This window comes from Anguilla rostrata, chromosome 8, assembly GCF_018555375.3.
Source record: "Anguilla rostrata isolate EN2019 chromosome 8, ASM1855537v3, whole genome shotgun sequence".
NCBI classification, from domain to species: Eukaryota; Metazoa; Chordata; class Actinopteri; order Anguilliformes; family Anguillidae; genus Anguilla; species Anguilla rostrata.
In genome coordinates this window covers 6,488,139-6,513,020 of record NC_057940.1, presented here as the reverse complement: position 1 = coordinate 6,513,020, position 24,882 = coordinate 6,488,139, and the positions used below count along the sequence as shown (strand labels likewise).

The window sequence follows — 24,882 nt, the reverse complement described above, 5'->3', positions numbered from 1 at the left end:
TGGCGGGCACTCACAAGGACAGTTGAGTGTTCAGTAGCAGTTGTGGCTGGCACTCACAGTGACAGTTGAGTGTTCAGTAGCAGTTGTGGCTGGCTCTCACAGTGACAGTTGAGTGTTCAGTAGCAGTTGTGGCGGGCACTCACAAGGACAGTTGAGTGTTCAGTAGCAGTTGTGGCGGGCACTCACAGAGACGGTTGAGAGTTCAGTAGCAGTTGTGGCGGGCACTCACAGAGACAGTTGAGTGTTCAGTAGCAGTTGTGGCGGGGACTCACAGTGACAGTTGAGTGTTCAGTAGCAGTTGTGGCGGGCACCCACAGAGACGATTGGGTGTTCAGTAGCAGTTGTGGCGGGCACTCACAGTGACAGTTGAGAGTTCAGTAGCAGTTGTGGCGGGCTCTCACAGAGACGGTTGAGTGTTCAGTAGCAGTTGTGGCGGGCATTCACAGAGACGGTTCGCTCCTGGCAGTACCCTGCCACCGTGCCCGTCAGACACATCGGCGTGGCGGATGCGCGCCAGTCCTCTGTCTCGTATTGTTCGCCGAATCCCAGACGGTCTGGGTCTTGTTATTCACATTTCACACCCAGGCGCATTAACGGATTAGAGACGCGCAGGCAGCGTGTTGAATCAGCAGAGCCTTTTCACCGCAAGAAGCTCAAATCCGCTAGACGCCCAGATTCCCGCCTTTGTGAAACTCGTCGTTTGCAGCAGAGCTTGCATTGGAACGGAACACTGAGACAAAACATTCATTTAACAATGAGTTTCTTCCCCCACGGAAACTGTGATTCCATCCATCCATCCATCCATCCATCCATCCATTATCTATACCCGCTTATCCAGGGCAGGGTCGCGGGGGGGGGGTGCTGGAGCCTATCCCAGCGTGCATTGGGCGAGAGGCAGGATTACACCCCTTGACAGGCCGCCAATCTATCGGCAGGGCGGGAAACTAGGATTGTGACATGGAAATGGTGAAACTCGGGGAAAGTGTTTGGTGGGATGCCCTCTGCAGCAGCAATGGAAGGGTTTCATTGCAGTGCGCTACAGGGCTTGGTACAATGGGCCCAACGATTTGGCATAATTTTTTTTATGAGCTCAATATAGGGACACTGAGTTATTGATTTTTTTTTTTCCCTGTGAGTATTATTCAAATACTCAATGTCCTGATTAGCTTTCACAAAGACAATTGTAAGGTAAACTGTAAATCTACAGATCAAACTACAGAACTGCAGACTTTTAACTCCAGAACATTAACTCTTGAGAAGCAGTATAAATACTGACCTCACAGCTCAGTAAGAGACCGTCCAGTATTTTTTGAAGAAGAATTGGCATTACTTCCCCAAAAATTGATTGTTGAAACCTTCCTAAGTGAAGGCATTGTTATTTTTATTATTTATTAATAGATATGAACTTGCTTAGTTTGCATAAATATTCAATGTACAACGACACTGTTTATTTTTGGTATTTTGACCAGTTGTCAGTTTCTTGCAAATGAGTGTTCTGAATCACAGTGTTTTTTTTTTTTTGTTGGAATTAAAATCAAATTGGCCCTATAGTTTATTTTAAAAAATTTAAGTGTAGATTTTCCACAGATGTACCCATAAACTGTGAAACTGAAAATTTGAACGTGGTCTCTTGATTTTTGTCCAGTGCTGTGATTGGTCAGCTATAACTGAGAGGAATTTTGGGCCAATGTGCCGCCTTTACTTAGACGTGATATAAAAATGACCCTCAGTCTGACATTTTCTCTTCTCCATGGCAACGTGACATCATCCTTGCCCGGCTGCGTGTATACCTGGCAGTGTCAACAGTCTAATTCAGGGGGTGGGCAATTATGGTCCTGTAGGGGCGGTTTTTGTTTCCACCGATTACTCAAGCTAAACGAGCTAATTGGCTGTATAAACCAACACTGGTTTCACTCGTTGATCGGATCACAGTAAAGCGTTTCGTACGGGGACACGTGAACAGTCTTCGGCTGTCATTCCTGTGCTTATCAAGAAATGTCGCTAAAATGTCACGTTCCACGAATGTTATAGCTAATTAAGTGGTTAAGGCCAGAAGTTGGCGTGAAGGCTAGACACAGATACGGCCCCCGTTGTCCACCCACCCCTGGTCTAATTTGTACAGATCCCTGACTATACTGTCATTACAGTGTTTTTTTTTTCTGTAGTGATCGGGAACGTAGCGTTACACGTTATAGTACCAATGGCAGTAAAAACCTAGCCTTGCTGTGCTAATGATGTGTCAGATGGGGCTTGATTGAGACCGATGAAGTGTATTTGAGCAATGTAAGGGGAACCTGTCGCTCGATCAGTCTTTGACGGGGAGCTCCGACAGCACTTAAATGTCTATATCAGCCAGGGAATTTTGGGTCAGACAAGAGAGATCTTGAGATGTTAAAAATTGCTTTTGCTCCGTTTTACTTCCATCTTTCGGGTGAGACGTTAAACCGAGGTCCTGACCCACTGTGGACATTAAAGACACTCCTCGCAAAGAGTAGGGGGGGTTCCCCGGTGTCCTGGCTAAATTCCCACCCTGACTCTCTCAAACTGCCGCCTAATCATCCCCTGGTTTAATTGGGTTAAAAGATCGATCGTTCTCTCCGTCTCCACCTCAGCTGATGGTATGTGGTGAGTGTTCTGGCACAAAATGGATGCCGTGCGTCACCCAGGTGGGTGCTGCACATTGGTGGTTACTGAGGCGAGTTTCCCCCTAATCACTATAAAGTGCTTTGACTGAGAAAAAGCCTTATATAAATGCAACAAATGATTATTATTATTATTGTTATTATTATTAATAATAATAATAATAATAATAATAATAATAATAATTACTTGTCAGGTTCATCAAACTGGCTTGGTTAACACTGATGTGAGATTAGTCTGCCCAATTTTGGATTTGGTTTGTAAATCACCCGGTGTCAGATATGACTTGTAATTGATAATATTTTTAGGGAGATAGAACCGCAGTTGGAGACAGTGACTGTACGTCAGAGACTTTTTTCTCCACCAATCCCTGTTAGGCATTGTACTGCCAACCCACCATTAGGCATTATCATTTTGCATTGTTCCTGTAATTGCTGGATTGCATAAAAGTTGTCATTATATTATCCAGACGCGTAGCAAAGCATAGAGGACCATGTGACTGCTCTGTAGAAGGCAGCAGCTGCCCCCCCCCCCCCCCCAGCGTTACTGTGACTGTAGGGAGATTTGGCCAGGTCTATTCCCAAAATAAATGTAACTGCCTTATTTGAATTTGTACAGTCAGTAGAGCCCAACTTAATCAAATACCATGGGCAGGACAAGGACTGAAATGAAGGTGAAACCTTTATTGAATAAGAACATGAATACATAAATGGGAAATTATTTATGAATTACAGAATTTGAATAAATGACAGTTAACGGACTGATTAATAAGAGCAAAAAAATGATGACTGGTAATTTTTTTTTTTTGAGATTTCCCCCTGAATAATACGCACAATATCAATGACAGTAATTTTCCGGTGCTACTATGAGGCTGTTTTCAGCATCAGTATGGACACAGTCTAGATTCAGCGGTTTGAGAGGAGAGGCCAGTTCTCAGTTTAACATTTTAGATTTAAAAAAAGGTGCCTAAATATAATCTGTCATTAACATTTCACTCAATTGTATCCTGTTGCAAGAAAGAAGCCATAAACCAATTTAAAAAGAAACTGCAAGGCAAGTCACTGGCCTTCACAAAACAATTACAAATAAATAATGTTAAATCATGTTTAAAAATAATAACAGATATGTATGTGGTGTTCATTCAAGCATGTACTGTCATTATTATGCAGTGCTATTTTGACTCTTTTCTGTTTGTCCCTCTAGGACCGCTGTGCCTTTGGGTTCATTTCTTAAAGAGCATCAGTCAAATATCAGAAATACGATATAAAGTAATACTGCCATTTAGCATTAGTTTCCTTGCCGAGCCGCTTTTTAAGTTAATTTACATGGAGAGCAATTTCAGCTTATGCCGTTCATCGATAAATAATCTGAAAACAGTCATTCAGCCACCCTCGGTCTTAGTCTTATAGAATTCTCCACAGATGAATTTGATTTTTCACCTTTTTTCTCCCCCCCCCCCCCGCGTTCTTGCAGCTTAGGCCGTTGCGCGGTGAGCTAGCGTTTGAATCCCTGCTCGGCTGTTTTTCCGTTAGCAGCTGTGTGAAAATACATTACGTGGCTGAGTGGTTAAATGAGCAAGCAAGTCGTGCGCCAGCTTACATTTCTGTTTTATGTCGAAAATAAAAATCCCCCCACACCACCACCACAGAGTGATTCATTTATCAGGCTGGTTGCTTAAGAATACCTTGTGTAAAATTCATCCGATGGGCAGTTGGCTTTTCAATAATATGGATTTTTTTTTTTTTCCATTCCTGTTGTCGTAAACATTTGTTGGTTGTAAAAACAGAGATGAACTAACATAGTGCTTCAAAAAATGCTTCGAGTTCAAAGCTTAAAATCCAAAGTTTGACTTATTTATCTTCATGAATTGTGTTACGTATGCATTTCCATATTATAAACGTGCAACATAGTCATTATTTTGTGAAAGAAAAACAAACGAAACACATTAGTTTTTTTTAAAAAAGAGCTTGACTGGTGTCCTCAAAAACCATGCCCGATTTCAAAGCAAAGGCGCGCTATACTGTAATTAGGTAAATACGCGCCTTATAGCGCGCCCTTTTGTAAACAGTCTTTTGAGTGTAAAAAAAAGGCAATTAAATGAGAGAGGCCCTCAAAGCGCTGTGGCAAAGGAAGGAAAAATGCCAGGCTCAGATGAGAATGTGCGTCTGTGGCCTTTAGAGCTGACGCTGTTTCATTAGCGTGCGCTACCTGTGCGCTGTGCTAGCAGCCCTGTGGCTGAGAGCTGGTAATTGTCACAGGGGTGAGGGGTGGTGTTTGGAGTTTAGAGAAGGGTTTGCATGATATAACCCTTCTTTTATTTATTTTTTTTGCTTCGGTGACGTAGCTGTGCACCTTCCCTACCTCAGTGGCTTTCAGTCTGACTGCAGTGTGGCTAAATTTCCTCTCCACTCGTATTTCTGTTATTATTTTATTTATTTTTTTTTAGATGCGAAGCACCTCATGGACCTGGCTTGTAACTCACTCACTCACTTACCTACAGTACACACACACTCATACACTTACACACTCACTCATTGACACACTTACTCAGTCGCTCTCTCACTCACTCTCTCACTTACTCACTCACTCATTCACACACTTACTCACTCACTCACTCATTCACTCACTCAAACACTCACTCACTCATGTACTCAAACACTCAAACACTCACTCTCTCACACACTCACTCACCCACTTACTCACACATTCAGTCACACACTCACTTGCTCACTCACTCACTTAGTCACACTCCCTCACGTTTGGCAGGCTGGAGATTCTCCACAAGGGGGAGCTACTCGCGCTCACGCAGCTGAAATAGGTGAGAGTGGTGCTTCCTGTCCGTGACACTGTGTGTCCTTTGTGTCCTTGCCCCCCCCAGGTGTATGCCGAACCACTGCGAGCACGGGGGCGGGTGCAGCCAGACCTGGGACAGCTTCAGCTGCGCCTGCGACGGGACGGGCTACACCGGCGCCACCTGCCACACCTGTGAGGGCGTAACCGTTTCCATGGCATCACACAACAAAAAAATGGGCGGAGCTGCATGTGCCGATAATGATCAGATAATAATGATACATTGGATTCACCGACTTCCTGATCAGGGGGGCCACCAGAGATACTGGGTCCCAGTGAAAAGACCTTCAATTGGGCCCCACCTGGCTAGGCCCCCAAATTCTTGTACAATTGCAGCACAATTTTTTGAGGGCCCCACCCAGTCAGGGCCCTTTGGAATTGTCCTAACTCACCCCCCACCCCTTCCCCAGCCCCCCCCCCCCCACCCTCCCCCAAATACGGCCCCACTGTGCCCAATCTGCACAAGGCCTAGTTCAACAACAGATCCTTTTTAAATTCAGCCTGCTTTCCTTTGATTCAGCCTAAACACAGAAGAGCCTTGTACATTTCGTACAATGTGCACATCTCAAGTTTTCTCTTAAGTACAGTTCCATTCATTTCCTCTCAAGTTCAGCTCCTTGCTAAAACTGATGCACCTAGTCCTGAATTCAACCCTCTTTTGTCATTAATTTTAACTAAAGAAGAATGAAAACCCATTCTGCCAGGTCACCTTGGACACCGAGGCAGAAGAAACCATTCCCTGACTACCGAAATATGAAATATAAACTGAAACTCCTACATTTACGCAATAATCTTGTTTTTTTTTTCCGCCACAGGGTCAAATCCATAATAGGTTGTCATATCATATGTAACTATAATATTTTCCATTAGGGCATATCTGTGTCTCAAATCAAGCACAGATTATTGATTATATTTAGTATATTGTTGACAGTGAGGGCAATTTGTTTTTCTCCTGTTAAAGGATCATCAGTCTCTTTTTTTTAAATTTATGTCCTCCATGGCATTGAATTGCTTACATGATTACATGATATGCACTCTGTGAAGCAATCTGTCTCAATTTGTTCAAGAACTGCACACACACAACATGAAGGGCACCATTGTGCTGACGCATTAGTGTTGATTTTCATTAACGAGATATTTGTGAACTGCTTACCATTTACTGGATTTCTTTTTCAGTGATGAAAGGCATTAATCATTTGTATTTACAGTCTTCCACTTGCTGTAATTTCTTTTGATTCCTATTTTTTTTTGGTTTTTATAGCATGAAGATGTCCTTCATTCTATGGTTCCATTAAATTTCATTTTTATTTATTAGTTTTTTTTCCGCAATATATGAGCACAGCTAGAGGGGCTCTAACCGTTTTCCACTAAAGTTACAGTATATTTATGTCTCAATAACATTTTCATGTTATTATGTCCCTCTCCTTCTAATAGATATAGTTTGTATGTATTTAGAATTTATTTGTACTTAGGTTACATTACATTACATTACAGGCATTTAGCAGACACTTTTATCCAGACCGACTTTTTGTGTCCTACCGGGGAATCGAACCTGTGACCTTTAGGTTACAAGACCAACTGCTCTCTGGCCTGGTTGCTATGGCCAGGTCTGGTACAATTGCTCAGAACAGTCAGGTAAATGCACTTCCGTTTCTCCTGCTAGTGTTAGTCACACTGGGGCAGCAGTATTGTATAATGGGTTAGGAACTGAGCTTGTAACCTAAGGGTCATAGGTTCAATTCCCGGGTTGGACACTGCCCTTGTACACTTGAGCAAGGTACTTAACCTGCAGTGCTTCAGTATATATCCAGTTGTATAAAAATGGATACAGTGTAAATGCTATGTAAACAGTTATGTAAGTTGCTCTGGATAAGAGTGTCTGCTAAATGAAATAATTTCTGATCAGGCACCCGATTTAGTTATGCTGCATGCCTCCCAAATTTGAAGGCATTTTCTTTACTCAAATCTTAGAGCAAAGTAAATTGTGGTTGTATTGAAGCCCTAGAGCAGGGCTGCCCGGCCCTGTTCCTGGAGATCTACCATACTGTAAATATTTTCATTTCAACCCTAATTTGGCTCTCCTAATTCTTCTAATTAGCAGCTCAACGAGGTCAGCAGTTGCTGATTGAGGTGTGCAGTTGGCGAGATCATGATGGTGTCGAGGTGAGCCTGCCTAGCTGTTGTGAGTGGCTTGTAGGCGAGTGAAACCTACAGGAGGTAGATCTCCAGGAACAGGGTTGGGCAGCCCTGCTCTAGCTGTTGATTGAGGTGTGCTTTGTTAGGGCTGGAGTGAAAACCTACAGGATGGTAGATCTCCAGGAACGGGGCTGGGCAGCCCTGTCTTGGAATGTCATGTTACTTACATCTGTGGCAGTGTAGAGCAGGGTCCTCTGGATCACTGTGTTCTGTCTTCAAGCCTTTTGTAAAGGTATATACAAAATGCCCCCCCCCACCCCCGCCCACACTGATAGACACCACCATAACCAAAGCAGCCAGCTTTTTTTTTTACAGAAAGTACAAATGACAATGAAGTCTTCTGAAGAAGCCCTACTCAAGAAAACTATTCAGTTTTTTTTCTCGCTGCTGTCTGACACCTGCTGCCAGCCCAGATGATATAATGCACATCTGTGATGAAGGAAGGCAGGCCTTGATAGCGCATTTTCTCTTCAATGTGTGGCGGTATTCATCAAAGCAAGGCAAGGCCCTGTGGCGCGCCAAAACAGGAAGAGGTGTTTGAGCGATTTCGTCTTTATTCCTCTTCACTGTTTAAGCCACGCTGAGAATGCTAATGACTTTACAGATAGATTTTTTTTTTTTTTTTTTTAACCAATCACCACGCCGGTTCAGTTTAACAGGGCTTGTCACATGACAGTGGTGATTATTACAATTACATGGAAGGACGCTGGTAGCCAAATGGCCGTGTCTGAATCACGGCCATTTTTATGCAGCGTCGTGACAATGAAACGTGTCAAAATACCCAGCGTTGTTTCTGAAAAGAACAGTGCAATGGTCATGACAGAAATACGGAGGGAGGGAGGGAGGGAGGGAGAGAGAGAGAAAAGAATAATTGGAAGGACTGGACTCCCAATTATCTTGAATGTAAAAAACTAAAAAGTGTCCCTTGTTAAACTGTTAGCAGAACAACAAGCCTTTATTATCAGGCCTTTACAGGGCTTACATGGTTGTTTTTCCTCTTTCTCCACGCATTGTTTCTCTCAGCGTGCGTGTTTGGGGCTAGCAGTAGCGTGCTTGTTCCGGGGTAGCCGTAGCGTGCTTGTTCCGGCCTAGCCGTAGCGTGCTTGTTCCGGGCTAGCCGTAGAGTGCTTGTTTCGGGCTAGCAGTAGCGTGCTTGTTCCGGGCTAGCAGTAGCGTGCTTGTTCTGGGCTAGCCGTAGCGTGCTTGTTCCGGCCTAGCCGTAGCGTGCTTGTTGGTATGCTTTGCACGTTTGCCGTTTCGGCGCCTTGTAGCTCTTAAGATGCGTCTTTATAATTGCTTTTTTTTCTCTCTCTCTCTCTCTCCCTCCCTCCCTCCCTCTCTCTCTCTCTCTCGCTCTCTCTCCCTCCCTCCCTCCAGCTGTCTACGAGCAGTCCTGTGAGGCCTACAAGCACCTGGGCAGAACCTCGGACTCCTACTGGATCGACCCGGACGGAAGTGGACCCCTTGGCCCGTTTAAGGTCATCTGCAACATGACAGGTGAGGAGAGTCCCCATTTTAAAACAGCTCATTTCGTATATATTTTTTTAATTTTTTTTATTTTTTGTTGTTGTTGTTGTTTTTGTCACCAGAAGCACACACAAGGCCGTTGAACGGAGATACACGCACAGTGCACGGGGTTGTTCCCGTGGAAACGGGGACACTGGTACAGAATAGCAAGCAACCCTGCGGCTCGTAAGGTTAGAGGGGGATTTGCTAATCTTCCCCCAGGAAGTCGTCTTCTGTAATGCCAGTTTCGTATTGAACGGAGAACCACTCTGTAATCCCAGTTGTACTAGGACCGGCATACATACGTATGAGCTCTGTCTAGACGTGCTACTTTATGGCATTGAACGCAGTGAAACATGAGTTATTCTCTTGCTGCTTATTTTTATTTATGGTAAGTGTGCTGCGGTTGCTTTTATTGGCTCTGTTGTTAGTGAATCCCCCCCCCCCCCCCCCCCACGCCCCCGCCGCCGCCACCTCTTTTGTTGTGTTCTGTAGTCTTTTATAAGCTGTCTGACACACCTACCTTGTCCATGTCTCATTAAAAAAAAAAAGAAAAAAAAAAAGCAGTTTGTGTACTGCACCTAAATTTGAATTGCCCTTGCCGGGTTAATTGTTCCTTTTTTCATTCCCGTAGTCAATATCCTTGCTCAGGCTGATTGATGCCTTCTTGATAGGTCCGACAAATCACTTTCCTGGAATGTTATTTCCTCGCAGAATGCAAAACGACAAGGACGCGGCCCGCTAGATTGCTCAGTTAATATTCGTCGAAAGGGAGAATGGCTCAGCGTGAATGAGGTGTGGACGATTGCCAGAGCCCTTTTTTGTTCCCGCTAACATTTTTTATATGTGCGCGAGGCGTTGTTTATCATCTCGATGCTATCCAAGTGGTTTAATTATCCAGGCGCAAATATATTTAAATTAAAAAAAAAAAAAACACGTGCTTTGTGAAGGTGAATTGGCAAAGTTAATGAAATATATTCAAAGTGTTTTGTCTGTGTTTGTGGACGCCATTTGCTTCCTGCCAGTGTAGCTAACCGCAAATAAAAATAAAAACAAACAAAAAAAAGGTGTAGGCCTTTGTCAACCCTAGGGCAGCAAAATTTTCAGAAAAAAAAAAAAAGAATTAATTTTGGGTAACATGCTTTTGGTAGTGGGGTTTGGAACCAGCCAGGACTGCTAAGCTGAGCTGCAGTACCCTGTCTCTGCAGCTCTGCACAACAGCACACATTTTCCTCTGCTAGACTTGAGCACTTTAACTTTAACTCCATATGTGGAGCTTCTGTGGCTCAAACCAAGAGCTAAGGTTAGTATCTACATGAATTATGTATATCCTGTGCCTCTCTCTCCCTCTCCCTCTCTCTCTATGTCTATCTATCTATCTATCTATCTGTCTATCTGCCAGCTGCACCTGGTCAAATACAGAGGTCTAAAACGGGGATGTTTTCTTTTTTCTTTTCCTACAGCTACAGGCAGCTTTACAACTATGCACATGAATGTTAATGATTTTATTTCCAGTGAAAAACAGACAAAAACTTCATGGAATGGAATGCAATTAGCTATATTAGGCCCCTTTTATATCCGTTGCCCTATTAACATTGTCCAGTTTCCATTTCAGTCAGTGAATATATTTAATTTGGTGAATTCATATGGATGTCTGGGAAGAGTATTTTAGCCTCTTTCATGTAACTTCCTTTGCATTACAGTCCCCGTGGGCCTTTGGTTGAAGCCATTACCAGTTGCAATGGTTTCGGCATGTCATAAATAATTCCTTTGCACTGATTATGAAAATCAAACATTTTGGTTGGAAGAAAGCTGCTTATTTCACATCTTGTTACAAACTCAGATGGCGACATATGAACTTAAATGGCTACTTACAGTGACTCTGGTTCTGAGGGGCCACAGTGTCAGCAGGGCTACTAACAGTGACTCTGCTTCTGAGGGGCCACAGTGTCAGCAGGGCTACTAACAGTGACTCTGCTTCTGAGGGGCCACAGTGTCAGCAGGGCTACTTACAGTGACTCTGGTTCTGAGGGGCCACAGTGTCAGCAGGGCTACTAACAGTGACTCTGGTTCTGAGGGGCCACAGTGTCAGCAGGGCTACTTACAGTGACTCTGGTTCTGAGGGGCCACAGTGTCAGCAGGGGTACTTACAGTGACTCTGGTTCTGAGGGGCCACAGTGTCAGCAGGGCTACTTACAGTGACTCTGGTTCTGAGGGGCCACAGTGTCAGCAGGGCTTTACAATAACAGCAGCTTTTTACAGTCTTATCAGCTTTACAGTAACAGCAGCTTTTTACAGTCTTATCAGCTTTACAGTAACAGCAGCTTTTTACAGTCATATCAGCTTTACAGTAACAGCAGCTTTACAGTAACAGCAGCTTTACAGTGACATCAGCTTTACAGTAACGGCAGCTTTACAGTTACTTCCGCTTTACAGTAACAGCAGCTTTTTACAGTCTTATCAGCTTTACAGTAACAGCAGCTTTTTACAGTCTTATCAGCTTTACAGTCATATCAGCTTTACAGTAACAGCAGCTTTACACTTACTGTAGCATTACAGTTATTTCAGCTTTACAGTAACAGCGGCTTTTTACAGTCTTATCAGCTTTACAGTAACAGCAGCTTTACATTAACAGCAGCTTTTTACAGTCTTATCAGCTTTACAGTAACAGCAGCTTTACATTAACAGCAGCTTTTTACAGTCTTATCAGCTTTACAGTCATGTCAGCTTTACACTTACTGTAGCATTACAGTTATTTCAGCTTTACCTTAACAGCAGCTTTAGTCCTTTACAGTGTACGGGAGGGGTGTTTAACGCGTGACTCTCTGTGTCTCAGAGGACAAGGTGTGGACGACGGTGATGAACAGCCTGCCTCCGCAGGCCCCGGTGAGCGGGTCGAGCCGGGAGAGCCGCACGGTGCTGCAGCTCAACTACAGCGCCACCATGGAGCAGGTGTTCGCCATTACAGGCAGCGCAGAGCACTGCGAGCAGCACGTAGCCTACGCCTGCCGCATGTCCCGACTGCTCAACACGCCAGGTGAGAGGGTGTGTGCGTGCGTGTGCGTGTGTATTGTGTGCGTGTGTGCATGCGCGTGTGTGTGTGTGTGTGTGTGTGCGTGTGCGCGTGTGTGTTTGTGTGCGTCAGTGTGCATGTGTGTGTGTGTGGGTGTGTGTGTTTGTGTGTGTATGTGTGTGCGTGTGTGTAGACACAGATATGAAGTATGGCACATTCATGCAGTGTTTATGTTTGTTTGTGTTTGTGCATGCAGTTTTTGCGTGCGTGTGTGTACGTGTACGTGTGTGTTTGTTCATAGCTACGAAGTATGGTACAGCCATGCAGTGTTTATGTTTGTTTGTGTTTGTGCGTTGGGAGATGCACTCTGTTCAGCGCTGTTCTTCCCCGCCTGGATCAATAGAACGGTGTTAGCAGTTATAGACGGTGACAGTTTAGTCTTTACTGATGGAATCACCGTGGCTGTTGTGGACAGAATCCTGTCAGGTGTTGTCAGTGCATTCTTGTCAGGTGTCGTTGATTGGGGCACTATCCGTGTGAGCAGGTGAGGCATCATCCATGGAATCACATTGGCTGCTATCGATGGAATCTTGTTTGGTTCTTCCATTGTAACAGCACATTATCAATGAAGCTGCATTGGCCTTTTTCCTTGGATGAGTCACAGTCGTTATTGATTGAGGTAACCTGTCAGGTATTATTGACGGGTCCATGTTAAAGTTTACTTTAACATGGAAGAGCAATGAAGCTCAACCCAGGACAGCTCTTCAACGGCTGTTTCGGTGTGCACGTGTCCTTGTTGCGTATGTGCACGTGTGCACGTGCGTGCGTCCGTGCGTGTGCATGCGCACACACGTGCGTACGCACATTAGCATACGTGTCTTCACGTCTGAACATGAGTAGACCGCTCCAGTCACATTATCTCTACCACTGCAGGCTGTGCGTCTACGTGCATGTTCAGCCTCTGGGTGTGTCTCGAGGCATTCGATGCCGCAAATCACTGTTTCTGGACGTTCGCACGCGGTCGTGTTCTCAGTTCAGCCGGATATTCGCTCAATTAATAACGTAAACGTAGCCCGCAGCGGCCTACCGTCGTCACTATCGCTGCTAGCGACTGTCTCGGTGGTGAGGCGGGAGCACTGCTTCCCCAGTCCCTGTAAAGTGAACGTAAGTTGAGCTTTTTTCCGTGCAGAGGGACAGCTCACGGGAACCTGCGGGATTTTCTCGAGCTGCGACAATCGTACCCCCGTGCCCGAACTGAAAGTTAACACCCAATTCGCCGGGGCGTTGAAACGCGAGCGCAATAAACTCCCCCATCATCGCAGCCGACCTTGATAAATTGCCGTTCCTTGTCTTGTGCGTTTGTCAGCAAAAAATCTCCCCCCCCCCAACCCTAGTATCTGGCTGCCTCGCCTCACAATTGCACAAAAATACACTTGTCTGAAGCCTGGCCCACAAAAAGAGAAGCACCATTACGCTGTGCTACATCTCTTTTACATTCACTTAGCAGCTGCGCTGATCTGATCGCACGCTGAGGATCAGTCTCTTCCCCCGTTTGATGCGCGCTGAGCGCATCCCGGGGGCTGGCGGGGCAGTTTTAGTAAATATGCTCGGCTACTTTATTTGCTTTATTGAGAGGGGGCAGTTTTTCAGGTGTTAAACCCGCTGCCAGCGCGTTCAGTAGATCCGGTCCCTCCGCGTGTATTTTAACCTGCGTGATTACATTCCGCGCCGTAAAACACAGGTCGTTAGTTTGACTTTACGGTGCTCCCGCAGCACCACCGCGTCCTATTGAGTCGAGATTGTTATTTGTATTTTTTATTTTTATTTTTAAATTTCCGTTCTTTTTTTTTTTTATTTTTTATTTTTTAACGTCCTTACCGAGCGACTTCGCTCGGCGAAACGCTGGCGGATAATGAGATTGATCAGCTCCGAAATTGTCGGGGCTAATTAAAGCTGACGATGTTATTCAGGATAAACACCGGGGCTACGCGTAATTAGCCCGCCGCGAGACGCCGCGACTCTGCGCTGTGCCTTGACATTTGCTGATCGCTCGTGGATCTGAGCTGGCAACCCCGTTCGGGCGACCTTGGCTGCTGTGCCGAAGGCATCATATACGACATGAATATTTCATGGGTTGGGGCAGGGTTTGAGATGTTCGGAAAATCCTTTCGTAATTCCTGTTATCTCTGATAACAGTGTGATTCGGGAGTCTGCCCCGCGCATTACGCATTTTGCTCCCCCATTTTCGCTCTGTAGTACTCTTTTGCCATGGGCTATGCATGGCAAATTGTGGTCACTCACTCACTCACTCACGGACGACCTTTGAGGGACGTTTTCTGGGACGCATGCGCAGGTGGTGGCAGCTAAAATGCGTCTGCGGAAGTGAGTTGCGCCGTGGGTCTGGACGGTTACGTGCTTGTTCATCTACGTTTAGTATTTGTTTTTGTTTTTTTTTGTTTGTTTTTTTACATTTTATGCAGAAACCTGGAGTTGTTGTTTGTTGACAAGACTCTGTGAGACGTCTCCAAATCAATTTTGTTAGTTCTGGATGGTTTGAGACGTGGTTTTGAAACTTTCATCTAGACGTGGATGAAGCCAGCCGGTGGAAGTTTATTCTTATCTGCGATGTCGCTGCTGCATATGTGCTTATTTGTGTAAAGTGGGGAAAAAAGACCAATGTTTCGGCTCACTCCTTTGTCTGCCTTGTTCTTGTCTCAGGGCAATTAAACGTTGGCATGTGGTACACACAAAACCAAAGATGAATCAACACTCTTTGCATAATTGCATGTTTCCTTCAGCTTGTTACCAGTGACACGCATTAGCAATTCATAATCCACAATTCGTTTTTTTTTAAATGTGATATATTTTTAGCGTTGAAATAATGACAGTGTATTGCTGAAAATGAGTGCGAGTTGTTTATGTACCTTGAAATAATTAGCAGAGGGTCAAATCCGCTTGCACTGTTCGTGTGTGATTTATGTGTGCATTTATTGTGTGTGATGTGTGTGCATTTGTGGGTGAGTTTGTGCTTGTGCATGTGTGTGTGTGTGGGGGGGGGGGGTGTGTATTTTTTTTCTCTGAAATCTATAGTGAAAAAAATAGCAATGTCAATAGATTAGACAGGTAAAACATTACCCCCCCCCCAAAAAAGGGGGATTTCAGTGTCCAATCAAGGCACGGTCTGTCATTTCTCTACCAGACGAAGGGTTAAATCAGGATTTTGCTGGATGGAGCTGTACTGAAGCATCGTAACCGAGCGCTTGTGATGTAACTGTCCCTTATTCCGCGACCTCTGACCTCTCCCCCCGGGGCGGAGATGGCTTTGCCGCACTCCTTCCTCGGACTTGCAGTCGCTCCAGGCTGTACATTTCTCCCCCCGACCCTCATTACCCTCCCTGTGGAAGTGCAGGTGGCAGACATGTTAGGTGTGAAAATATTCGCATTTGTGTGGCTTGCCTGTGCGAAGAGAATGAAAAAAGGTGAAGGTCAGCCAGCGTCCGTTGGGTGATGCGGAATGGAGATATACAGGCGTAAATGATCCTTCCTCCAGCTCGGGAGCGTTGGATACCTGTCTCGCTTTTAGATTGCCACCTCAGATCTATGGAGGTGATACGTTTATTTGAAGTGTTCGGGGGGGGGGTTATTTTGAGGTGTAAAAAAAATAATAATAATATCATAGTATTTGTTTTCTTGAGTTCTTTCCGGATAATTTTACCATGTAGAAAAAGATGATGTTGACTCTGCTGGGTCTTTAACATCCCCCCCCCCACAAAACCACCCCCACCCCCACCACCACCACCTACCCATGCTACACCACGGCCTTCTCAGTATTACCCAGCAGAGCAGGAGGCTCATTCACATAGCCAGGAATAAATCTTCCCCGCAGCAAGGTCCCGTCATTATTGAGACGGAGTGGAGGGGCCTGCATCTGACAGGCCGCCATTGCTTTTCCTGCACAGAAAAGTCAAATACAGTCACGGTAATGGGGGGCATGTAGGCACCCCCCCCCCCCCTCACAGTCACAGTAATGGGAGGCATGTGCCCACCCCCCCCCCCCCCCCAAGAATGGCTCTTCCTTCCCCCTCCCCGATTCCATGGAAACACAGAGGAGTGTAAAATTTTACCCCCAGCATTCTGCTCCCATGTTCTTTAAGGGTTATAGCAGTGACTGCCCAACCATGGTCCTAGAGATCTACCATCCTGTAGGTTTTCACTCCAACCCTAACAAAGCAAACCTCATTCAACAACCAGAGCATGGCTACCCAACCATGTTCATGGAGATCTTCTGTCCTGTAGGTTTTCACTCCAGCCCTAACAAAGCTCACCTCATTCAACAACTAGAGCAGGGCTGCCAAACCCTGCTCCTGGAGATCTACCATCCTGTAGGTTTTCACTCCAACCCTAACAAAGTTCACCTCATTCAACAACTAGAGCAGGGCTGCCAAACCCTGCTCCTGGAGATCTACCGTCCTGTAGGTTTTCAATCTAGCCCTAGCAAAACTGTGAGAGATCTCATTGAGCTGCTAATTAATAGTCAGTTATGCCAAATTAGGGTTGAAATGAAAACCAACAGGATAGTTTAGTTGGAAGCCGCTGCATTATAAGATAGCACCAGTCGCCTTGATGACTAACAAACGTCTTTCCTCTGAAATTAACTTTTAACGGCAGTTCTGAGAGATTGACTTATTGACTTTAATCTTAAATCAGACAGATCCAGTCCTAATAGTGCCACTTAAGTTTGAAATGCATGACATTCTGAATTAATTATAATCATTACGAATGCTCATTAGACCGTAATGCCATTAGTATTCCAGAAACGCAGTGTTTTTGATTATGATTTTCCCCGCGCGAGCGTTGGTAACTCCGAGGAGTGGGTAAGCTTACACGGGCTTGGGAGAAATCAGGTGTGTCAGGTACGGCCTCGTTACTCCCCGTCGCCCCGGACTGCTGTTGCTAAGCACCGGTGATGATGTAACACAGGAGTTACAGTGCTCTTCTCTCTCTCCAGAGTGGCTGTGTCTGATTAATGCCGTTTTATTAGAAAAAAAAAAAAACAGATGGTTATTAGCAATTAATCTTGCATGTGGGCGAAATAAAACTTTTTTTTTACTTTTATGACTCTGCATTTTCCATTTGCACGCTTTGTTTGGTTTGATGTCAAAAGGAAAGAATGAATATGAGTTTAATGCAACACGCACACGCACACACACACACAAAAGGAGAGAGAGGCACGCACACTTTTTAGTATATACAAAATAGTTACATTTTAAAAATGACCACATTTAGCTGTAAAATTGTGTGCCATAAGTTTGAAAATTGTTTGCTATAAGTTTGAAAATTTGTCAAATGTTGATGCACCTTAGTATGTGTGATGACATTCATATCTCGTGATATTTCATTTCACAACATAGAGAATGACATGTATGAAAAAGCGACAAGAATAAATATTTTTTTCCAGCATGCTCAGCAAAGGAGCCTTTTTGAAAAACAAAACGAATTCCTCGAATTGTCTTTTATTTTATTTTATTTATTTTTGCTTTTTTTTTTTTACACGCGCAACGTTGCGTGTATTTTCGTAACGTTTGGACGGGCCTTGACGTGAGCGAGAAGCAGTGATTAGGAGCCGGGCCCCTGCGCACGCAGGGGAGGGTTTCCAGAGGAGAGGAGGCGGTCAGATAGGCCTCCGCAGCTTCCCTGAGGCTCTCCATTTCAGCTAATGCCACGGGGATAATTGCATCCATACGTCTTATTGGCCCCGACGTCATTTTCCATTTGTTTTGTATGATAAATATGTCTGTGGAGTCATCGGCTACCCAGAGGCGGGGGAAAACATTTCTGGCAGAAAGTACAAAGCACAGGAAGCTGTACCTCTCTCACATATTTCAAAGATTTTTGTTTTGTTTTGTTTTTTTTTTTGTTTTTTTTGGTTGTTCTTTCTCGGAATTTTCTAAACGATAAAAGCGAAACAATTATTGCCTTGTTGACCGTTTAACAAAAAAAAGATTGTTTTGTTTGTTGATGGAAATGAAAGTCAAATTATTTTGTAGTTTTTGTTTTTTACAAAAAAAACCGTGCTGCATTTGAGAGAGAGAGAGAGAGAGAAAGAGAGAGAGAAAGAAAGAGAGAGACAGAGACAGAGAGAAATAACAAGCTAAACAGAACACTTTCCGCCAGTCTGTTTTTTTTTTTTTTGAATGTCTGCGTTTGCTGTTGAGAGGCTAAAATGTCAATATCCAAGTCGGTAACGAGCCTCAGGAGGGGAATGCAGAGCATTATGGATTAAAGGAGATGTACCAAGAGATTGTACAGAAACTGATATGGAGCACCGAACCAGTCCCTTTAGATTTAACAAGTGCCCCTTCATCCTTAAGGAATATCATACTTCATCCTCGGTTCGTTTTCATTTGTGTAAATTGATGACATGAAGTGTGGTAGAGTTGCCTGTGAGGTCCCTGCATACAAATCATTTATTTTCATACTGACTTGGAATATTATCTTGCTTTTTTTGAAATCTTGTGGAATTGAGCATTTGTGGTTGCAGTGTTGACATTTTGTGATGCTATGGAACATTTAATCGCTATCTAACAAGTTTTATATTCGTTAACTGAATTTGTTAACCTGACCTAATAATGTTTTAATTCATAAAGGAGAAGGTTACTTAGGATCACTGCAGCTTCTTTACCTGAAATGTATGCTTTTTCCTCATATTGATTCCAGTTCTGTTCTGTTCCAGTTCTGAGTTCTGTTCCCTGTCAGTATTCTGTTTTGATAACTGAGGCATCATTTGTGATGCTGTCCTTGAGCCACTTGGACAGACTGTGAATTGGCCTTTCGTTATGCGTTCCTATTTTTAAACCGGGTCGCAGCACACAACATGCCTGATGTCCGCGATAACACATGCCCTCGTCCTCTTACAGATAGACGTATAATCATTTCATACTTTTATCTTAACCTACGAGACTTTTATCTTTGAAGAATGAAGTATCATTTTATCCAATCTCACATTTTTTTGTCAATTACTAAACATTACATGATACATGGACATAGAGTAGATACATGCATCTGACAGGCAGACAATTTTGTTTTATTTATGTAACTATATTTTGTAAAATTAGAAAATTATGGGTCAGAAGATGGAAACACTTGCTTCATTTGTTACACAAATGGAGTGAGTGACTAAGCCTGTAATATTGAGTGGTTCCACATAATGCATGTGCAGAGCGAAAGGAGGCACTAGCTCTGTAGCTATTACCAAAAGAGAATCTTTCTAGGTCCCCAGTCAGAGCACTTCAGACCGGGTTTGGAACTGAAACAAGTGACTCAGTGGCTGCTGGGCAGGGGGGTGCCTGGGGAGGGCATGTTTCAGCGTCTTGCGCTTGTTGTCAGAAGGTTGCCAGTTCAAATCCGGGAAAAGGACCGTTGTTGATAAAGTTACTTGACCCGAAGTCCCCCCCCTCCCGGAAACTCACCAGTGGAAGCTCAGGGTTTGGCAGAAAGCCCTTAAAATGTTGGTTTGGTAGCCGGCTGTGGCCCCTGAGCTGTGTGAGGCCCTGTTGCTGTTGTAACCCCGCCCGGCAGTGACACGATGCTCATTGGCTGTGCGCAGCGTTGTTGTGCTCTGTGGGAAACCCTACAGTACAGTGACAGTTTGCCTCGGGGTGCGCGAGGCTTCGATTCTTTCTTTCCCCTCTGATAATCCTTTCTTTTTCTTTTTCTTTCTCTGTCTTCTTTCTTTCCGGCTCTTTCTTTACTACCATTTTGGCAGCGGCGAAAGGTACCATGTGACTCAATCCTGACAATGTTAATTCAACTCTAACAGTGTTAATGCTACTCTAACGGTGTGAATTCAACTCTCAGCAGGGAACATTCGGTCTGTTAGAGTTGAGTTAGCACTGGACATTTTACTGGACCTCACCCTCACAGTTGCAACTGTTCTGTTGAGTATCGGCGTTTGGAAACTGTCAAGGTTCGTTTCATTTTCACATTGTTCTTTTTTTTATTGTCAAACCCTCTCAATAAAAATGCAAATATCAAAGACAAAAAGGAGGAAAAAAAAGAGAGTTCCTTCCCAAACACCAGAAAAACAGCAATGCTGTGGCACATTTATATTTGTTTTGACAGACTCTGTGATTCAGCTGTAGTCAAGGGCTAAATACTATGGTTATTGGAGGTCTACCACAGCATATTAGAGTATGCCTCAAGCTGGGTGGTGATTTTTGCACTGACATTCAATTTAGAATTGCCATGGTAGCCTTAGTTAGGAGGGAAATGTGCAGGAAAATGTTGAAATTCCAGAAAAACAGAGAGCATTCATTGGCAGCACATTTATGACATCGTTATGTTCTCGCGGTATTTACATCTGGAATTCATAAAATGCTTAAATGAACGTGCCTGCGAAGGAAGAAAACATCCAGGATATGTGGAACTTTTAATTGCTGTCTGCGTGAACTTCAGCCGACTTCACTGAGAGTTTTAGGATAAATAAAAGGCAAGAAATCGGGTGGGAATCAGAGTTATGATGCACACTATATGCCCTAAAGTATCTGGACATCCCTTGGTCTGGGGCTGTTTTTCGTGGTTTGGGCTAGGCCCCTTAGTTCCAGTGAAGGCAATGCTAAATGCTACAGCATACAATCACATTCTAAACGATTTCGTGCTTCCCCAACAGTTTGGGCAAGGCCCTTCCCTGTTACAGCATAACATTGCCCCCAGGCACGCAGCAAGGTCCATATAGAAATGGTTTTGTCGAGAAGAACATGACAGGCCTAATCGCCCAATCAGTGCCCGACCTCACTAATGCTCTTCTGGCTGAATGGGAGAAAACACCCACAGCAATGCTCCAACATCTAGTATAAAGCCTTCCCAGAAGAGTGGATGTTGTTAACTCCATATTAATGCCCATAATTTTGGATGAGATGTTGAATGTCATGTGTCCACATACTTTTGGCCATGTAGTGTATGTCTCTGTCTCTGATCTTAATGACTGAGCAGCTGAAGGTTTGGAAAACAAAGGGGGAAACAATTTGCATTGTGGCCATGGTAATACTGGAAGTGTTCACTTTCAGAATAATAATATTCAGTCTTTATTTACATAGCACTGGTCCAAACAAATATTGCAAAGTGCTTTACGGAGAAAACATTGAAAACAATGATCAAATAAAACATTAAGAATATTTAGGAGCAAATGAGAAAATGAACAGCACTTGGCGCTGTAAAACTGGCATAATCTGCAGGACAACTGTTGCAAAATGATGACTGACAGAGAACCTGGAAGATGGTCTCCTCGGAATGACCGATTAATCCAGACTTGATTTCACAGCCTTGGCGGTTTCTTCATGAGAAACAGCGGCTCTGGAAACTGAGCTTCCATCTCGTGCCCGTCTACCCCCCACCCCCCCCCCCCCCACACTCACCCCCCCCGTCTGCGTGTCTGAGCCTTTTCTGTTGTGCCATCCTGAGCCGGACCCTGTTTTGAATTTTAAGCCGGAGTATATCTGAAAATTGTGTTCATGCATTTTAAAAAAGAAAAGAAAAAAAGAAAAACTGCCGTAAATTTTTCATCAAATTGTAAGGACAAGCCATTTTCACACTTTGCCTGAACTGAACTGAACTGAACCGGCTCCCGGGCTAGCTCTAGTCCTCTGGCAGTCATGTAAAATTTCCTCTTGAGAAAAGGGAGGCACTACGGATAGGGCTGGCGGAAGTACCACAATTTCACGGGGCCGCTTGATTGACACCGTGAAAAGAGCCTCGATGTAAACGAATCATTGCAACTGGAAGCGGGGGGACATGTTTTCACCACCGCTGTGATTAAAGCCAACATATACATCGTTCTCTGATGCACGTTTCCCTACAAGCTGTGTGCACTGCTGGGGGGAAACGGCACCATAGCAGTCTTCTCTGCGCCTCGTCTCTTAGGGCACCAATGCAAGTCCGTCATGTAAAATTGATTCTGGGTTCATTGTAAAGCAATTTATGCTTCGATGCGGGTTTTTTTTTTCTAGGTGAGCGGTCTGCACTGAATCACTGAGCCGATGCAGTCCTCGGTGTGCAATTTTCCCCTGATTGCGTTTGATAGAAAAATATATTAGCGTCGCTTCAAGACAATACAGGCCGAATGGGAAACGTATGCGACAGGGAGTGTCACAAGTCCCCCCGTATACCGTCGCCTTTACGATGCAGTTTACCGTCGAATTTATCGGCATTGTATTATTATTATTATTATGGATCGGAATATTATCATCTTGGGTCGTGGAAGTGAAGGAGTGATGCGGAGGAAATGTCTAAACCAGCTGTGGCTCTTAGAGTTATGTTCTGTGCAGCCGATACGCTTGCCTCAAGGCTACATCAGTTTGTCAGAACCTTCATTCTGCATGTAACACATTTACTCAAACGCAAGCACGCACGTGCACGTGAATGTACGCACATGCGAACAGGACCAGGAATGGGGGGAGGAGGGAGGGCAACTGGGACTCTGTGTCCCAGTCCTGGGCCCCCCTTGGGCCCAGGATGTGTGGAGTAACTACTTTTAATTTCTTCCGAAATATATCGAGGGGTGGGGAGGTGGGCTCCCAATACATTTTGTCCCGGGCCTGAGAATTCGTAGCTGCAGCCCTGCATACACACACACATTGGCCATTTACTCAAGCGATTAAGATTCAGGAATGAATCTTTTGCGATATTGCTTTTAAGAATACAAGTCCTGTCCAGAGATTCGAACCTGTGGCCCGCCGGTTAAACAATGATTTACCAAACTTATTACACTAGACAACTTGCCGCCAGCCCAGAGGTCATTTATTTATATTCATTACATTTTTTTCCCCATTAGTTCTGCGACTCGGAGGCCATCTTGGCTCAGCCGACTCCTCCGTTTCCGTATTAACGGGAAGGTGAGAAACCCACCTGCCCTTTTCGATTTTAGATATGTAAACCAGCTCAGAAACGGCTTTGTAGCGCCCTATCGGAGAGCTTTTTTTGCGTTTTTTTTTTTTTTTTGGTCCGATGAAAAGCTCGGATTGCTGGGAGGGTGACGATTCCGGCGTTCCTGTTTATCGCGCTCCACCTTTTACCGGCGGGGTCGGACGGAAAGACGTTCACGGCAGCTGCTGAGGTCTCGTTTTTTTTTGCCTTGGGGCAGAACCGCTTGAGTCAGCAGCTTTCCACCCTCATTATAGGAAAATGCTTCGCAGTAACTGAGCGTGACTTCAGCTATGATGGCCATATTACAGAGAGATGCTTATGCTTGTATTTGCGATCCGATATGATTATCCTGGAATCACATCTCATCACATCGCAAGATGACACGAGATGCTTCTTATAATGGATATGGCGAACGGATTCCTATAACATCGTGACTGGCCAGCCTCAGAAGATTCCGTGGTGCAAAAATATGCACGGACCAGCTGATTAATGATGCCATTCGATTTGGAAAATCACTGATAACTCTGCTGTGCAGGCTTGCCCTATTGGGATGGCTTCTAATGCTGCACAATGAAATGAAATTATGTGACCCGCGTGCTTTTTCATAAATTAATGAGGCATATTAATGGAACTGCAGAACCATATAAGAAAGTCATGATAGGTAATATTTCAGCCATATGTTTATGAAAGACCCCCCCCCCCCATCCCTCCTGCCCCACCCCCTAGGAATTACCTCATTGAAATAGTCTTAGAAACGTTTAGTCCAGGAACTGAACTTTACTTTGATCAGTAGATCATAGGACAAATTAAGCACTTTGACTTTTTGAGGGGCTCCTCCCCTTTCACCCTTCCCTGCACCCCCCCCCCCCCCCGGAGGGCTGGATGCATTTCCTCTCTCGCTTATGCAGTGATTTTCTTTCCCCCTCAACCTGTCAGTTTTACCAGCTCGTCTTAATGCTTCAGGCTGTAATCTCCCGAACCATTTAGATTATTTGCTCCCACTGATTCCCCATTGCCTCCCTATTACCTCTCCATTTAGCCTAAATTTAGCAGCTGACGCTGGGCTGGCCCAGTGGAGGATGGGCTCCCCCCTCTATGCCCAGGTTCCTCCAGAGAGCAAGTTTATCTCCAGCAGCAAAGTATTTTTTTCTCATCACAGTTTGAGTGTTTTTTTTTCTCTTCCCACTAAGGTTTTTTTTCTTTCTTTTTTTTTTACCTCACCCAATTTTCCCATTTCTTGTTTTTTTTGTAAAGCACCTTTTGCGATAGCGTCCACAAATAAAATTGAATTGAATTGAATTTGGCCCGAAAGCCTTAATGACTTTTTTGTTCCACGGGAGCCCAGCTGTGTATTCGAATGAGGTGTTAGGGTGTAAGCTGTGTACGTCAGCACTGGGGCCTTTCTGGGGCCTTTGAAAGCAATGGCGTTCCTGTTTACACAGTCAAACTGGTCCACGGTTAATTTGGAACAGCTTTCTGTGTAAATCGTGATGGCACGGGTACCATGGCTTAGACTGGGCCCGCTAGCAGGCTGCAGGGTAGGACAATCTTTTCCAATCTCTAGAGCCCTTTGCCTCCTGTATTATATCACCATAAAGCCCTGGTTCTTCATTTGTTCTGAAGATGAGCTGAGGGAGGAGAGGAGAGAAGCGAGGAGGGGAGAGGAGAGGAGAGGAGGAGAGTTATGTTTCATGTTGTCACTACCGCTTGGCAGATTATTTTTTCCTTTTTCGTCAGACAACACCATTCTTCATCCG

At 44.5% G+C, this 24,882-nt stretch overlaps 1 protein-coding gene across 2 annotated transcripts in view; it reads left to right on the top strand.

Annotated features, from left to right (window-relative positions):
- The window catches only part of LOC135260654 (contactin-associated protein-like 2), a 245,155-nt gene that overhangs the window by 148,030 nt on the left and 72,243 nt on the right, over positions 1–24,882 (top strand). For both annotated transcript variants that reach the window (XM_064346074.1, XM_064346073.1), the window contains exons 11-13: positions 5,519–5,625; positions 9,064–9,183; positions 12,029–12,229. In XM_064346074.1, the coding sequence (XP_064202144.1) occupies positions 5,519–5,625; positions 9,064–9,183; positions 12,029–12,229 (428 nt within the window). The remainder of the gene's footprint in view (positions 1–5,518; positions 5,626–9,063; positions 9,184–12,028; positions 12,230–24,882) is intronic.